The 17361-nt window shown below is 47.7% G+C and overlaps 1 protein-coding gene across 1 annotated transcript in view; it reads left to right on the top strand.

Annotated features, from left to right (window-relative positions):
* The window catches only part of Lrig1 (leucine rich repeats and immunoglobulin like domains 1), a 102776-nt gene that overhangs the window by 81532 nt on the left and 3883 nt on the right, over window positions 1–17361 (top strand). The window contains exons 8-14 of the mRNA XM_059258252.1: window positions 433–576; window positions 2852–2932; window positions 6103–6174; window positions 6984–7055; window positions 9244–9407; window positions 14977–15297; window positions 16708–16989. Of these exons, the coding sequence (XP_059114235.1) occupies window positions 433–576; window positions 2852–2932; window positions 6103–6174; window positions 6984–7055; window positions 9244–9407; window positions 14977–15297; window positions 16708–16989 (1136 nt within the window). The remainder of the gene's footprint in view (window positions 1–432; window positions 577–2851; window positions 2933–6102; window positions 6175–6983; window positions 7056–9243; window positions 9408–14976; window positions 15298–16707; window positions 16990–17361) is intronic.

Here is a 17361-nt window from a genome sequence, read left to right as displayed (position 1 = left end):
GCAGTGGCTCGTGGTGCCCTCTGCTGGCCGATACAGGGAGTGTAGCTGTGGCTTCCTTGCACAGTGTAGAACCCTTCCAGATTCTGTTTACTGGGTCAGTCTCTGCCGAGAGGGGTCTTTCATTGCCTGAACCAGGACCTGCAGTGGAGGGGCCTGGAGCCTTGAGGTCTGGGTTGTATGGCAGGTGTCTACAGTGTGTATAAACAGTAGTCTTAGTTTTGTGGCACTGGTTTCATGACCTGCATAATCATTTCGTTATCAGACTAGATGAATGTTGACCTGGTGGGTTTCTTTCTGTATGGCCACTTTTACTCAGGGCTCCTGAAGACAGTATCCCCTTCCTGGTGAGGTCAGGCCAGTTGTGGCGTGACTGCTTGAGAGAAGAGGGCATCCATTTAGCTCAGTGGTGACATTTGTCTTCCTCTTCCTCAGGATTCTGTCCTTCAACAACCTCACTAGGCTGGATGAGGAGAGCCTGGCCGAGTTGAGCAGCCTCAGTATCCTGCGCCTCAGCCACAACGCCATCAGCCACATCGCTGAAGGCGCCTTCAAGGGACTGAAGAGTCTGCGGGTCTTGTAAGGATTTTGCTTTTGAGGGTGACAATGAAGGGTACCCAGGTGGAGAGCAGACCACAAAGTGCCTGCTTTGTTCAGATTCCCCTCTTGCTGGCTGCTAGTCAGAACTGGACCCAAAGCTGGCCTACTGTGGGAACATGCACTCGAACTTTTATATCACTGACAAAAAAGTAACCATTGAGCAGAAAAATCTTTACTTTCCCAGGATGGTGCCGATAGAGGGATGAGAACTCTTTAAAAACCGTTATTGTCAGTAATTCTCAGTACATGAGGCAGGACGGGGTGGGAGGGTCTGGAAACGCATGTCTACACAGGGTACCTGCAGCAGCAGCCAGACAGTGCTGTGTGTTTCTTCTCCAGTTGTCTGGCTGTGACTTCTTATGTATTGTTCTTTCTGAGCAGGGAGGGTGGTGGTTTTGTTCATTGGCTTTTTAAGGCAGGATCTCTGTAGCCCAGGCTAGTCTCAAGCTCCTGTAACTGAGGCTGGACTTGAACTTGTGGCTATCTTCCCATCTCAAGCACTAGGATTACAGGTGTGTGAGCCTCTGGGCCTGGCTGTAAATTTGGAGGATTTTTTTCTCATGTTGCTGTAGCTCAAACCCTGGGGCCTTGAGAATGATAAGTGTTCTCTCTTCCACTAAGCCACATCCCCAGCCCTGACTTCTGTTTTTAGATCCTATGTGTTTTTTTTTTTTTTTTCTCCAAGTCAGTGCTATGGTCACTTTCCTGCTACTTTGAAGCTCTTCAGTGGATCTGGTATCCACGAGAGAGGGAAATGAGGTCTGGTGTCCTGCGTGAGTCTCATTAGGGAGTGGTGTAACACAGAGGAAGTGAGAATGTCATGTCCTTTAAAGTGTCCAGTTGGGTGAGGCGGCTAGAAGTTGCTGAGGGTGCTTTTCTGGGACGTTTCATAGAACTTGTCAGTGATAAACATTAGGCAGATTCCTAGCAGCCCTGAGCCTGAAACTCCCAGAAGGGCCTAGGGTTCTCAACAGACAGGAGGAGCAGCTTCAGCTTCTGCCTTCTCCAACATGGTCTTCTACTGGGAGAGCACGCCTGTCATGTGCCTGGCGGGAGGCCTCCACACTCACACCTGGCAGAGTGGGCTTTAGTGAGTCACTGCTGGCGAGTGTGTCAGAGCTAGAGCCAAGCCATTCGACCGAGGTCAGTCTGCGAGCCCTTGAGAGGCCTGGACAGAAAGGCCAGGAACACTCAGGCTGAGCCGGCCAGAAGGAGAGGGGGACTTTAGTAGGAAAGGCCCAGAGCAGGAAGACAGGCACACAAAGCCACAGCCTGGACCCCTGCTGGACTCGGTCTAAAGATGACCAGGAGAGGGGAGGTCCCTTCCAGCAGCATGTTCTCTTAGCTTCATGCTGGAAAGGGAAGGTCACAGCAAGCGTCTTGCACTTACATCCCAGCTCCACTCCCCACTGGCGGTGACTTTCCAGCTTTTTCCCAGAGCCAAGAGCTGCATCCCTCTCTGTTCTTAGCCATATCTGCAGGGATTCTGGAAAGGGATTGCAGAGACCATGGCCCTGTGAAGATCTGGAAAGAACAAAATGTGAGGAGAGTAGGGTCTGGCTGCCTGGTGTGGTATGCTGCTGGGCACTGTGGCCTGTTCTTGGAAGCTCAGGAAGGAAGCTGAAATACTAACCTTGTCCAGGCAGTCTGGGGCTGAGGAGGTGGCTTTATTTTTCCTGTCCTGGCAAGTGGGTCACAAGACTGACTCAGCACCCAGATGTCTGCTCTGGCTCAGAGTCTGGTGCTGCATAGGCCTCATGAGGAGCAGAGTGCCGGCCCGGACTTAGAGCCAGCCTGAAGGACACCAGGGCCGAGCCCCATCCGTTTCTGTCCCTTTCTTCCACATACCTTTCAGTGTCCTGGTTGAGCCCTGAGAGAGAACTGTGGTTACTACAAGAGTAGACAGGAACCACAGGAATCATTTGGGCCAAAGGTCCACTTGGTGGAAGAGGGGTACACGCCTGGCTTCTTTTGGTGCCGTCTCTACTGTTTCCCTCCCTGGAGCCAGCCAGAGTACTTGATGGGTATGCTGGCTTCCCTGGAAGCAGAAGCAAGGTCACACTGCAGAGTGTGCAAACGGGTCTTCTCCAGCCACACTTCTCGTGGCAGTACGTAATGCTGGGCCCTCTGGGGTACACTAGATGCTTTAGGCCTCCTGGTGAAGGCCTCAGTGTGGGGCTGGTCTCCCTCCATGGTGAAGAACGAAGCCAGAGCTCAAGAGGGAAGGTGAACTTGTCTTCTGTCTTCTTCTCAGGGACCTGGACCATAATGAGATCTCAGGTACAATCGAAGATACCAGCGGTGCTTTCATGGGGCTTGACAACCTCAGCAAACTGTGAGTATTTCCGAATGTGCAATTCTGCAAGCTCTGGGGTGCACTCCTGCAGCTCCCTTGGGTCTCCGTGGGCCCACAAAGGCCAGCAGGAGGCCTTCTGCTGTGTGCCGAGAAGAGGCGGAGGGCTGGTGTGAGGACTCCATAGTGCTCACAGGCTGCTCTCCGTCTTTGTGCTGTCCTGTGTGGTGGTCCTTAGGCTGCTGGTCTTGGTCCTGTTCACAGCCCGTCCGAAAACACTAGATGTTTTGTCCTTTGCACAGAAGGGTGTGGCTGCCTTCCTCAATTTCTAGAAAATGTGTGAAGTATCTCTGAGTAACTTGATAGTTTCGAGGCTCTTGTTGGTATTTTGCTGTTAATTATGATCTCTAGTAAAGCAGCCATGATTTGAATTTGAATTCAACCTTGGGAGTCTTTGCCCTGCCCTCCTAGGATTTGCTAGTTGCTGCAGGAGGCTCATGTCTGTGTGGGGTTCCTGGTGATCTCATCAGGACAGGTGAGTCAGGTGAAGGGACTGACCCCAGACCTTGCAGGTGGCAGGTTCAGGTCTGTGCACCTGGCTGTGGAACTGGTCTACTCACTCTCTTGCCTAAGTGTCAGAATGGCTCTGGAGTTCTGCTTGTGAGGGAGGGAGCGTTTCTGGACCTCATAGAAGAAGTACTTAATTAGAACCTGAGTGACGTGTAGGAGAAGCAGTACAGCGCCACACTGTCACCTCCAGTTCCACCCTGGCACTGCTCAGGAGGAAAGGGGACTTCTATGGAGGGTGCTCATGAAGGGAAATACGTGGGGTGTAGAGAAGTGGGACCTTGGCCTCCTGCCTGGATGGGCACTCCATATTGGGAGGAAGGTTTGTCCATGCCATGGCTCCTTCCAAGAACATGAGTACAAGGCCCACCTTGACATGTTCCCCCCACCCTGCACACACTAAGGTGCTTTTGTGGTTGCTTTAGCAAGCAGTGAACTGGCCTTTGGGAGCCTTTGGCTGGGCTGGCCAGATGTGTAAGAGGGTTTAAGAAGTGACATCTGAGGTCACTGTCTGATCTGAGTCCTTACTAGGGGGGTTCAGGCTAACCACCCCTTCCCTGGAGCACCTTCCAGCCCAGGGAGCCATCAGTAACTGCTAGCTTGAGAGCCACACCCCACATCACCCCCAGGTATCTGCTGAGAGAGGTCAGGGCCTGTTTCAGCCTATCAGCAGAGTGATTGGCACTGTGTAATCGAGTTTGTTTTATTGCTGTTACCACCATTAGAACTAACAGCTGCCCTCACTGTAAAAGAGGTCAATGTGACTAATATTTAATGGATGAAATAAGGTACAGCTTTTCCCTAGATCTGGTTTATGGGAGATTTCACTAAACAGCTCAGTTTGTTTTTACTGGGACCTGGAGCACATGGTGCCCTGGCTTGTGGGGATCTGAGTAAGTGCAGGAATTGGCAGTCTCGCAGACACACTTGGGGTTCAGTGTCCCATGAGCTGTTAATTGCTGCTAGTTTTGTGGCTAAGGAGCCAAAGTGAACATGGCCACTGGGTTTCTGGGCATTTGGTTTATTTAAAGTAAGAATTTCAGATTTCGAGTTGTGGAAGAGTTTTCGGGATGAGATTGTTTTTGTGTCTACACAGACCGCCCCTGAGAGAAGGAGAAGGTGGAGAGGTCATTGGCCTGCTTGCCCTTCACCTTACAAAGTCTGGAAACAGTAGGCTTTGCCTAAAGGCTGAACTGACTGCTGGGCCCCCCGGGGCAAGAATCTGTTTCTAAAGAAGCCTCTTGGTGTGGTTTGGATACCCTTGGGAGCAGGTGGAACTGGCACCTCTGTATGTGTTTCTTGCACTGTTTGGGCCTGTTCTGGGATGTAAGCCTCGTGGTGGGTGATGGCTAGGCCATGGTGCAACTTGGGCTTTCCAGGCATCACGTCATCTTTCATTAGCTTCCAGCAGCAGGCTGGTACTTGTCCTCCCTGTGGCCTCTGTCTTCCATAGGTGGAGGATGGCCAGCCTCTAGTCCAGATCATATCCCTGATTCTTGCTGGGATCCTCACCAAGAAATACCTCTCTCTTAGGAAGAGTTGAGCCAGACTAGGTTTGTCTAGGTGCTTTTTCCTCTGTCTACTTAAACACTGCTGCTCAGCCTTGTGGATTTTGACATTTCCCAGGCATCTAGCCTGCTTAAAGATGACTGTTAGAAAATTCTGGAAGACATTAAGATTGAGGGGCAGAGCTGATGACAAGCATCACTTTGGGCTGTCCTGAGAGATGCCTCTCATCAGAGTCCTCAATAATAAAGGAAGGAACTCTGTATGTAATTGTGGTGCACTCTAGGGTCTCCCTCTGGTGGGAGCTCTGAGCTCAGTACCCAGAACAGGAACACTCTGTGTATATTAAACTGAATATTCACTGCTGAGGCCAGGATTAGAACTGCCAAAGTCCTGTCCCGTGCTCAAAAGCCTAAAGGTACAGACTTTAGTTACCTGGAAAGCTGACTGTGACATCTCAACTACCTGGGATTTAATGAACTTCTGGTCTACTGCATATAAATTCTGGGCTCTTGCTCAGGAAGCCGGAGTACAGGCCCTCTTCTCCAGGCCTTAAGGGTAACGGTTAAGATCATGACAGCTGCGTCCTGGCCACTATAGTGCATGACAAATGCAAAGAGCTATGAGGCCATCTGGATGGATGCCCACTTTCCAGTTCTCTTTCTGGTCATTGTGACCCTTTATGCCCACAGTGCAGTGCATGGAGGTGGATGGCAGACTTTAGTACCAGTTTACACTGCCTTCTGACTCACTTCTCACTAAAACAGTAACCAGCCTGTTTTTCCTGCAAGGCTACCACCCTGACAAACTTCCTACCTCCCTGGGTGGTCCTAGGACAGACAACATGGCATGGCTATGGTGGTTTTCACTTGACACTACAAGGGGTCTCTTGAGACTGAGTGGAATATGCAATTCCAGCCTGTCATCAGCATGAAATTGTAATAAAGCTAGAGGTATTTCATTTCGGAGTGGGGATGGCCTGTGTACTGCAGCCCTGTAACCCCACACAGGTCAGCACTGCACCCGCCTCCCTAGACACTTGTCAGGTAGCACTGCCCTAATGGTGTGTTTTCTTTGTCCTAATGCTCCTTGGTCCCCTACTCCTGTCTACCCTGGGCCTGGATGTTTGGAAACTACAGAACTCTGTTTGGAAACAAGATCACATCTGTGGCTAAGAGAGCATTCTCAGGGCTGGAAGGCCTGGAACACCTGTAAGTATCCTGCCAGACCCTGCCTGCCTGCCCCACAGGCCTGCTAAACATGGCTGCTGGAGAAAGTCTGCTAGCAATTTAATCACTTCTTTGTAAACCGAGAAACAGGCTGTTTGGAAACACCATCTGCTTCCTTCTCATTATAAGTCAGCTTCAACTTCAGCCTTTATTTTGCCCATGCCAGGAACACTCACAGAGCGTGTAGTCTGCTGGTGTGCTCCCAATTAACTCAGTGGTATTTGAACCTTCCTCCCACCTGCTGGACTACATCACCCTGTATCAGACTCCTCGAAGAGTCCCTGAGCTATTGCTACTTACATAAAGATACTTATCTTGGCAAAGCCAGGCAACACCCCTCCCCTTTAGCAGCTAAGCCATTCCTAGCACATGCTAGGAGCTTTTCTACTGGGATGCTTGCCTAAGGGACCTTGGAACGAAGTAGGCAGCACTAGTCCTGAGAGGTTTATGCTGTTGTTGGGAGTGGATGCCTCTAGTGCCTGGCTCTTAGTTTTACTCTTCTTTGAATCAAGGTTAGCCTTTGATCTACTGGGTAAATTTTTTTTCTCTCAGATTTCTACCTAGCTTCAAGCCAGCCCTTATGGTTGGCTTGGTCCCCAAGTCATTCTGTGTGCTTGCATTAACAAGAGAACTGAGAGCCATTCCCAGTGGATCTGGCACATAGGTGTGGGTAGCTCCTGTGGGTCATCTGTAAACCAGGGCTGGCCTGGAAGATCCCTGAGTGTCCTAACTCGGCCCCAGTTGACAGATACCCACAGTTCCTGTGCACCAATTGTTGTGTTCTCTTTCAGGAACCTTGGAGAGAATGCAATCAGGTCTGTCCAGTTTGATGCCTTTGCAAAGATGAAGAATCTTAAAGAGCTGTGAGTACCTGGGAATCCAGGGCCTGATTGACATGAGTGGAGACTGAGACTAAGCAAGACTTGTAATTGTATTGTGCTCACTTTACGTGATAGCTCTGATCATTTATAGATTAGATGGAAGTTATCTTTAAAAGAAAAATGCCTCATGGGGCTTAGCTCTGGATAAGGGTGGCAAGTTTTTTTCTGAGATGCTGACATAGTAAACATTTGGGACTTTTGGGGTCATAGGGGCTGGATCATGACTCTCAGATAGTTATTACAGCAGACACAGTAATAACACACAGACACATGGGTGCAGCTGAGTGCCACTAGATCCATACCAACAGAAACAGTGGGCCTGCAGGCCAGTCTACTAAGTGCTGTTCTGATATGTAATAGAATCTCTTCTCTAAATGGATCCTCACCTTTGTAAGTATACCAGTTTCGATCTTTCAGGTTTGATTTTGTACTTGAGAGGGGTTCCTGAAGGAGTTTGTTGGACTGTGAGCAAGGTGTCTATGGCCTAATTCTGGAGCCTCAGCCTTGCTCTCCTGCCTGGTTTCCCATCGACTGCTCTATGTTCTCAAGCCATGGCTGGCCCTGGGCCCAGTCCTCTGATTGGAGAAGGAGGTTCACTTTGCTTGGTCATTTTCTTCTCTATCAGATCACAGCAGGTTATTCTGTGCCCTTAGTCAGCCTTTGGGTAAATTTCCACAAGCCAAGATTAGAAACACACTTTGAGTTGGAATCATGAAAATGCACAGTGTAAGCCAGTGAAGAACTGGGCTGGTTGGAGCCATGGAAAATACTGCCTCTTAGTGGTGGCAGAGCAGTTTTGCCTGAGTGAAGAAAAGACTGGACTCTATAGGGCCCAGGACAGCTCATGGTCCTACCATCCAACCAGCCCGGCCTTCGCCTCTGACTATGAGATGCCATGGTTGGTGTCCCAACTTCCTGTGTTCTCTGAGCTTCAAACTCATCATTTAGGAAGACTTTCCCATTTCTAGTGCCCATGTTTTGCTGGGTCTAGCCTGGCCTCTTTCCTAGGGTGGGCTTCACTAAAGACCTTAATGCTGAACCCAGTAGATATACTGAATGTGGTACAAAGCCTGATTCTTTCTACATACATCTGATCAAAGGTTGAAGTGAGATTTATTTCCCCCAATTTGTTCTTATGACTAAAATTTAAATAAACTGAAATACATCCCTGTCCTGTCTTTAGCAGTGGCCTGGCCCTATTCTCTAGGCCTCTCCTATCTGTTGTGCTCTACCACACAGAAGTATCTTTTGATGAGCAGTGGTTCTGACGGTGGGAAGTTCCTTCTGGTCCTTCACCTGGCCTCACACAGCCAGCCCACCACTACCCCGGGCTCATTCTGACACTTGCCTCCTTGTGTGGTGTATGAATTAGTCACTCTCTCATGGGTAGTGCTGCTGGCCTTCTGCTATCACAGTAGCCCCACAACAGGACAGCCCTTAGAGATCTCGCAGAACACAGCCTGCCCATCAAATGAAAATGTTCTCTGTTTTGGTTGGAGCCTCACAAAACCAAAGTTGAGCATTCTCATACCTGCTGGGCTACAGTAGTTAACTCGAAAGCACTGCCCTCCACAGTAGTGCTGGTGTGATGGTAAACACAGGCAAGAGGAAAGTGTGCTGGTGAGGCTTGGGTTTGTTAATTAAACATTTACAGTTTTGCCAAATAAGAAGGTAACAGCCATATAGGAAAGGATTTCTTAGGATTTGCTGCAGAATTTAAAGTCTGCTTCAGTTTGGAAGTTCCATACAGTTTATCAGAAATGTGGAGAGCCAGTGGTGGGCAGTGCTGTTCCCATGTGGAATGCATTCATGATCACAAATTAGAAGGCATCCCCAGGGCGACAGGAGCTTTGACCCCTTAGGACATGGGTAAACTCACAAGGTGCTGCTGTTCCAAGTGTGGTCTTTGGACAAACATTCCGAGTATCTCTTGGGGGCTTGTTAGACACACAGCATCTTGGGTTCTGCCCTTCCGACTCTATCAGAAGCTGTACTCCATTTGAATCTGACCACATTGCATGAGCTGGTCCTCGTCACTGGAGAAAGCCATGAGGAAAAGCAGATGCTCTGACTTCTAAGCTGATTGGTTGCCGTGTTTTGCTCTTTGTATAAGGGAGTCCCCTCCCTTAATGGACACATGTTAAGTGTCTACCTCTTGTTTCTCTTTCAGCCACATCAGCAGTGAGAGCTTCCTGTGTGACTGCCAGCTTAAATGGCTACCCCCATGGCTCGTAGGCAGGATGCTACAGGCCTTTGTGACAGCCACCTGTGCCCATCCAGAGTCTCTGAAGGGCCAGAGCATTTTCTCAGTGCTGCCTGACAGTTTTGTGTGTGGTAAGGTTATCTTTGAGATTTGATTTTGTTTGTTTGTTTGTGTGGGTTGTTGGTTTGTTTGTTTGGTAGATAAAGGGCAGAGAGGCCAGAAGGAACTTCTCATTGTGAGACTCACTCCTATGACACAAGCTAATGTAGTCCATGGTTACAGATTAGCTGCTGGGTGCAGTTTATTTCCCACGGAAACCACATGTATTTACTGTATGGTGCCTCATTATGTGGTTCTTGGAGTACATGCATTTAATTAGAAGGGAGTAAGTTCAGCTACAAATCTAAATCATTGGTTGCAGGGAGATAGTTGTAGTCTTTTCAGAAGGGTCCTAGTGCCTGGGTTTGGCTGTGAATTCACACAGTGCATGAGGATGGGGGTTTCAATGTGGATTTCTTTCCAGCCCTAAGAACGAGAGGTTAAACACAGGAAGAATGGGTCTCAGGAGAACAGCCACTGTAGTAAAAATAATTCCTCAATGTTGACTTGCACTCTTGCTGTGTGTCCAGACCACTGAAATGTGCACTGGTGAGAGGCTTTCTTCCTCCAGACTGCTGGAACATAGCTGTCGCCATCTTTTTGACCAGGGGTGGTCAGGATCCAAGTTGAATTACAAAGAGCACAGAAATGCAGAACGGCTGAAACATACACATAGGCTAGCCAACGAAATGGACTCCAAGAATGTGAAGTCTTTTGAGGTCCGAGCAGGAGTGGGGTGTACAACCCTCTTGTCAGTGGTTCTCTCTGGCCTCACTGAGCTTCAGGATCTCTTCCTGGACAGTGCTCATTATGACCCTGTCTAGCAGCATGGGTGTCCCAGGGCCACTTGTTCAACCCCTTTTTTTAATTATGCCTGCTGGAGGTGAGACACATGTCCTCTTATCTACTCATCCTCTACTTCCCACCACATTAGTTCACAAAGCAGGTTTGCTGACTTCTCGGGGCTTTGACTCCCTGGGTAGAACCCAGGGTTGTGCAGAGGCCCCCTAGTCATAGAAAAGCAGGTCCACTTACAAGGCCAGTGCTAATCGAGCCCACCACCATTAACTTGTTTGGGCTTTCTGAAGCTAAGTAGTCTGTGGCTTCCTCCATCTGTCCTACTGGAGGGCAGTCTTCGTTTGCATGCACCCACGGGACTCAGGACAGGCTCTACCTGATCCCTAGCTGCTGGCCTTGCCGCACGTGGAATCATAGCAAGCCCCTCATAACCACCCATGAGAATTTGAGAATCACTACAATCCTTGATAGGAAATCAGAGGTTCAAACTCTTCTTGGTGTCTCCCACTTGTGTGTTATTTCTAAGAAACAGAAACAGACACCTTACCCATGCAAGGAGGTTAGCATGAAGCTAGGTGAGTGCCAGTAGTGATGATGATGGAGAGGTCCAGCCCTTTGGTGCTGCACAGGGAACGTTACTATGTAAACAGTACACTGAGCTACAGGGCCCACCCTTGCGATACATGTAAAAGGATGGGAGCAGCTCTGACCAAGCGCTCGCAGAATCTTCCTTATAACAGCCCAAGCTGGAGCTACCCAGACACCCATGAGTAGATGGTAGGCAGGGTAGCTGTCCAGTGGGACATCAGGTCAGTCAGTCCATCTCACAGCATGGATAGGCTTTGACAATGATCAGCCAAGTGAATGAAGTCACATGGAATGCCTAGAATAAGGGAACTCTGTAGAGGTAGGAAGAGCATGTTACCAGTTCCTTTGGGCTGGGGAGCAGTGGAGATTGAAGGGGAAGAGCTAAAAAGGTCAGTCTTCTCTGTTTGAGGTGATAAAAATGTTTCAGATTGATTATAGTAGTGATTACAACTATTTGTGAAGATACTAAAAAACCACTGAATTGTATATTTTACATGGGTAGACTATATAGCTGAATAAAACCTTTTAAGAGGAAATACAGTTTATATACTGTAAAACTTTACCTTCTTAAAATGGCTTTAGATAGTCAAAATTAATGCCACTATCACTACTCATTTTATATTTTTATTGCCTCTAAAAGAACCCCACCCCCATGCTATTAAGCTGCCTCTGTCCCAAGTCTATTCCCAGATCCTTTGAAGGCACCAGTCCAGCTGTATCTCAGATCAATCTCTTATGGGCAGCTGACATAAACAGAACTATACAAAAGTTTAGCTTGCTCCTTCTGGCAAGTTGTAACTGAGTTCTCAGTTCTTCTGTTTGGATAGTGCTGGGGTTTGACTTCAGGACCTGAGGCATGCTAGGCAAGCATTCCAGCACTGAGCTATGCCCCAGTGTAGAATTCCTTAACATGTACTCACTTAATGGCATTATGGCCTCCTGTTGTATAGATAACACAATTTATGTATTCATCCATCAGAAGTTGGGCGTTAGGTTGTGAGTACTCTTTGGATATTTTGAATAATGTGCTGCACACAGTCAGGTTTTTATGTATGTTTTCTTGAGTATACCTAGAATAGAATTGCTGAATCTGTTTTTCCAAAGGGGCTTCATGATTCTACATACCCACAGACAATATATGGGGATTCTAATTTCCATAGGACATTTGTTTTCACTATGGCTTAGTCACAGTGGAAGCAAACTGTCATGTGCTTACTGAATGAATGTGTCTCTTCTTTGGAAAGCTGGCCATTAAAATCATTTGTCCATGTCGTGTCTTTTCTGTTCCTTAGCTGTAAATGCTTTTTTATATCCCAGACTCTGATCATGTATAGGGTTTGCTAATATGTTCTGCTCTGTGAGGTTTTTTGTTTTTTGTTTTTGTTTAGTTTTGTTTTTTTAATCAATTTTGTTGACAGCCAAAGAGCAAAAAAGTCTTACAATTTCCTAGTTTTAAGTTCTCCACACTCTGTTGTTTGTGCTGTGTCATTTTTAAGAACTAGTGAGTCACACAGGTCATGATACCTTACTCCTTTGCTTTTTCCTAAGAATTATAGAACTTCAGCGACTCCATTTTTGTTCTTTGTCAAGATTATTTTGACTATTATGGGTCCCTTGCCATTTCTCTACAAGATATTAATTTGTACATTTCTTTAATAAAGGAAGCTAGGATTTTGGCATTTTACTGACTCTAGATTAAAGTGGGAGCATGGCCATCCTAACTGTGTTGTCTTCCTGATGCATAAACATGGTGTTCCCACTTCTCAGCTTGCCATTTATTTACTTATTTTTTCTGTTATTCTTTCAGTCTTGCTTTTATAGCTTGTAGTGTAAAAATGTTACTCTTACATGGAAACAGAGATGCAGTTGAATGTGATAGAAACTGGAATGCTGTATATGGAAATGCAACTGGTTTGGATGATGACTTTGTATCCCATGACCATGCTGATATAATATATTCTGGTTGGTTTTTGTTTTGTTTGTAGACTTTTCTGTTGTATGCGTGTGTGTGGAGGCCCGAGGTCAACCTCAGATGTCATCCTCAGGACCTCTCCACCTTGTGTTTCTGAGACGGATCTCTCACTGGGAACTAGGGCTTCACTTACCAGTTGCACTGGGCTAACTGACCTGTGTTGATTTTATACCTGTGTAATTCCCTTTACAGTGTTTGGATTTGTTTTGTTTGTTTTTTGGTGTTTGGATCTAGTCTGAAAGACACACCCAGAATACATGCAGCATAGGTCTGGAAGCAAGAAATTCTCTACTGCAGATTACCCTTTTTAGAAAAAAATCTGGAAATGTTTAAATTATTCCCTCAACTTTGGAGGTATTTTTGATGGCTATGGGGATTTAGTTGATAATTTCTATGTAAGGACTTTGGATGTGTCTTTGTACTGTCTTCAGCCTCCCTGATTGCTGATGAGACGTCTGCTGCTGGTGTTTTGGAGGCCCTTTCTAATGTGATGAGTTGACCTGGGCTGTTGTGGCATTTAGCAGGTTGACTATGGTGCATCTTTATCACAGTGTGCATCTGGATGTAGCTCTCCAATATACCCTACTTGTAGTTCACTGAGCCTGGGATGCATCTTTCCCATCAGACTGCGTGTGCTTGGGCCTGTTTCTCTGAAACCTTTCTCTCTTTTGTCATGGTAGTGTCTGGTTAATCTTCATGTTGCTGTGCCTCTTGATGTTGTGGCATAGGCCTCTGCCATCTATTCAGTTTTCTTTTCTTTCTTTTTTCTATTGGTTTTATGGAGTAGATAATCTCCATTGATCTGTCTCAAGTTCATATTCTTCTGCCAGCTCAGTTCTACTATCAAGCCCCTCTTAAGTGATTTTTTAAAATTTGCTTATTCTACTTTAAAACTATATTTGGTTCCTTTTTATAATGTGTGTCTTGGTTAAGGTACTTATGGTCTTTAATTATTATATATGGTTCCCTTAGTTCTTTGACTATTTTTATAGTAAGATACAAAAAGGTCAGAATCTAGGACTACTCAGATAGTTTCTCCCAACTGCCATTTTTCTTATCTGTATATTTGCTACCTTTGTTGTTGAAAAGTGGGCAACAAAAATCACACCAAATGAGGAGTGTGAGGATCAGGTTCTCGGTCTGCTGTCCTTCTGGGCTGGTTGCTGTTGTTTATTAACTGTTTGTTTAGGGTTGTCTCCTGGGCCCAGGCCGTAAAGCGTGCTCTACACAGCTCCCTTGGGTTTCTGCTTGGTTATTTTAGTGATTCGCTAACAACTGGACACAAACATCCTTCCTGAGTCTCCTGTCCCCTCCCTAGGATTCCTGTAGGTGTTGGGTTTTGCCATCATTTTCTGTTTGTGCAGATCCCCCAGCCCAGTTACAGGAAAGAAGTTAGAAACCCTTCAAGCCTTCCCTGGGTGTTTGCATAGCTTGAGAGACCCATGTGGCCTTCTAAATTCCCAGGACTCTGTTGGAGGTTTTCATTGTCCATTACTGTTGTCTTCTTCATCTGATTCCCTTTGAGAGTTGCTTCACCAGCTGCCTGAGTGCTAGGGTGGTCCCCTGAACAGCTGTGGGTTAAACAGTGGTGCTTGACCAGTTCATCAGTTGCTCAGCAATAGGGTTTCCTCTGCCCTGCGTACTCCTGCAAGGTCAGAGCTCCCAGTTGCTCCAGACAGTGATGGTTCTCGTGGAGCTGTTGAGGGAGCTGGCCCTTGCTGGTTGCTAGCTTCTGGGTTTCAAGTTTGTCACAGACCTGGGGACATGGAATGAGACCTAGATAGATGAAAACACTGCACTCTCACTGTCCTTACTGAGGTGTGGCCTTTTTCTTGAATCAAAAATTCATGGGTTGTTATTAAACACATGGTTTTCCACAAATTGGAAAAAATTATTTTTGCCATTTTTGTGGTATTTTACTTGTGTGAATAGTAGTGTGTGTTTGAGTCCTGACACTCAAAGTGCATTGAACCCCAGTTCTTTGGGAACTAGGTCTGCAAGTATGGCTGACGGTGCCTGGAGATTTAAAGCGGGCCAAGTGGGCAGAGTTGCCGAAAGGAAACGCTAGGCTCGTTTCTAGCCGAGGCGGCAGGGAGGCCTGAGAGCATGGCACAGTGCTCACCATGTCTGGTGGAACTAACTGTGCTGGCACTGTGACCAGAACTGACCCAGTTCCTTCTTAGCTCGACTGGCAGCCGGCGTACACAGAGAGCAGGGTGCCTTACGGTTGGTTCTCTCCCCAGATGACTTTCCAAAGCCACAGATCATCACCCAGCCTGAGACGACCATGGCTGTGGTGGGCAAGGACATCCGTTTCACGTGCTCAGCAGCCAGCAGCAGCAGCTCCCCAATGACCTTCGCCTGGAAGAAGGACAACGAGGTCCTGGCCAACGCAGACATGGAGAACTTTGCACATGTCCGCGCACAGGATGGCGAAGTGATGGAGTATACCACTATCCTGCACCTCCGTCACGTCACATTCGGACACGAGGGCCGCTACCAGTGTGTCATCACCAACCACTTCGGCTCCACGTACTCACACAAGGCCAGGCTCACCGTGAACGGTACGGAAGTGGCAGCTCGTGCTTCTCGGGCAGAGTCCCACAAGCGACACTCTTGATGGTCTGTCTGTCACTGGTGTAGGAGACACAAGCTGCTATGGTGTATTGCTGTATTGCGTTGCACCATTCCTTGGGTTTGTCACAGACCAAGTTGTACAGATTGAATCGTTCTTTCTGGTTTGGGGTGGGTGATTTTTAAAGTCCAGTTATGTAAAGTGACATTACGGAGTTAAGCCTTGTATTTTTCTGTTCATTGTCTTCTACAAACCAAGAGATGCGGTTTCCAGACTCCAAGCACCCCTAGATCCTGAGGAAGCTTCTGCTCTTAGAGTAGATGTATATCTGGGAGCAAGGCAGCTTGGGACAGGTGCCGGTCCCCATCCCTCTAGACAAGTGTGACCCTTTAATTCAGTTCTTCATGTTGGGGTGACCCCAACCATAAAATTATTTTCATTGCTACTGTATAACTGTAACTTTGCTACTGTTATGAATCAGTGTTAATATTTTTGGAGATAGAGGTTTGCATAAGGGTTCGAGACCCACAGGTTGAGAACCAGTGCCCTAGAGGCTATGGAGATTAGGTGTGGGTTGAGCCCCTAGCCTGATGATCCAGTGTGCAGGGAGGTTGTGACACAGCCCATTGGGTGCCTTGCTTTTGGACTACTGTTTGATGTGGTATGTTGGGAAGTGAGGACAGCATGACTAGGTTAGCCGTCCACACCAGGCTGATGAAGAATTGGCTTGAGGGTGGCCTGAAGCACTGCCTCCATCCTCCAAAACAGTCTTTACCACAGTCGGCAGATCGCCTGGGCTTGCCTGAAGAGGCCTGGGTGTTTCCTGGACACTGAGGCGGCTGTTAGATTCTCCACCACAGTGGCTTGGACATCAAGTCTGGATACTGTCCACTGTGTCTGCATTGATACTAAAGCTACAGAAGCTAGTAAACTGCATATCTTGGCTTAGGTGTGGCTGATAATGTGGCCCCTATAGGCCCCAACCACAGTGGGTTTCCTCAAGAGAGGTGAGCCAGCCCATTGGTTCCTCCATGGTGAAGACACGCGGCTTTCTGTAATAGCGGATGTCTTGTTGCCCAGCTCTCTCCAGATAGCTAATTAAAGCAGGTCAGCCCCAGACCTCGACTTCTGGAGGGCCCTGTATAGTGACTATTGTGGAGGTTCAGGCAGACTGTTCCATCAAAAGCCGTACCTTCGAGTGGTTAGCACCAGCCTACAGCAATAGGAAGGCTTTCAGTGTAATGGGTGCAGTGTTGTGCCTGGGATGGGGAGAAGCTGGGTACCCCTGGAAAGGTTGGAGTAGCAGTGAGCTGAGGCCTGGACATAGTGGGGATATTTGCCAGGAGTCTGCTTTTTCATGCAGCTAGCCCATATAGTTTTACCTGATTTTTTTTTCCAGTGTTGCCGTCATTCACCAAAATTCCCTATGACATTGCCATCCGGACTGGCACCACAGCCCGCCTCGAGTGTGCTGCCACGGGCCACCCTAACCCCCAGATTGCGTGGCAAAAGGATGGAGGCACTGATTTCCCTGCAGCTCGTGAGCGACGCATGCATGTCATGCCAGATGATGATGTGTTCTTCATCACGGATGTGAAAATCGACGACATGGGGGTGTATAGCTGTACTGCCCAGAACTCGGCTGGCTCTGTTTCAGCAAACGCTACCCTGACTGTCCTAGGTTCGCTATTGACAGTGGGTGGGGTGGGGTGGGGGCAAAACTCAAGTAGTACAGGTATCTGCTTTCTGGAATAAGTGTGGTAGACTCTGCTTAGTTTGAAATTCGGGGCTACTTTTAAGCAAGCTCATAAAAGACAGTGAGCAAGGAATTCAGTCTGGACAGTACTCAGCTGGCTGTTTGTCTGAGTAAGAATTCCCTCTGTTCGAGGGGCATGGGTGGGTGTGATTTTGGTCAGGAATAGTGACACAGGTCTACACTAGGACAGTTTGGTGTAAGGTAAGGCTTTAGGTCTTTGCTCCGTTGAGGCCGTTCCTAGAATGGCAAGGATTTAGTCACGTTTGGCCTTCTGAAAAGCTTGGAGCACCAATAAAA

The sequence above is a fragment of the Peromyscus eremicus genome, chromosome 3 (genome assembly GCF_949786415.1).
Source record: "Peromyscus eremicus chromosome 3, PerEre_H2_v1, whole genome shotgun sequence".
In the NCBI taxonomy this organism is placed as follows: Eukaryota; Metazoa; Chordata; class Mammalia; order Rodentia; family Cricetidae; genus Peromyscus; species Peromyscus eremicus.
This window is presented reverse-complemented; position numbering and strand designations above follow the sequence as displayed.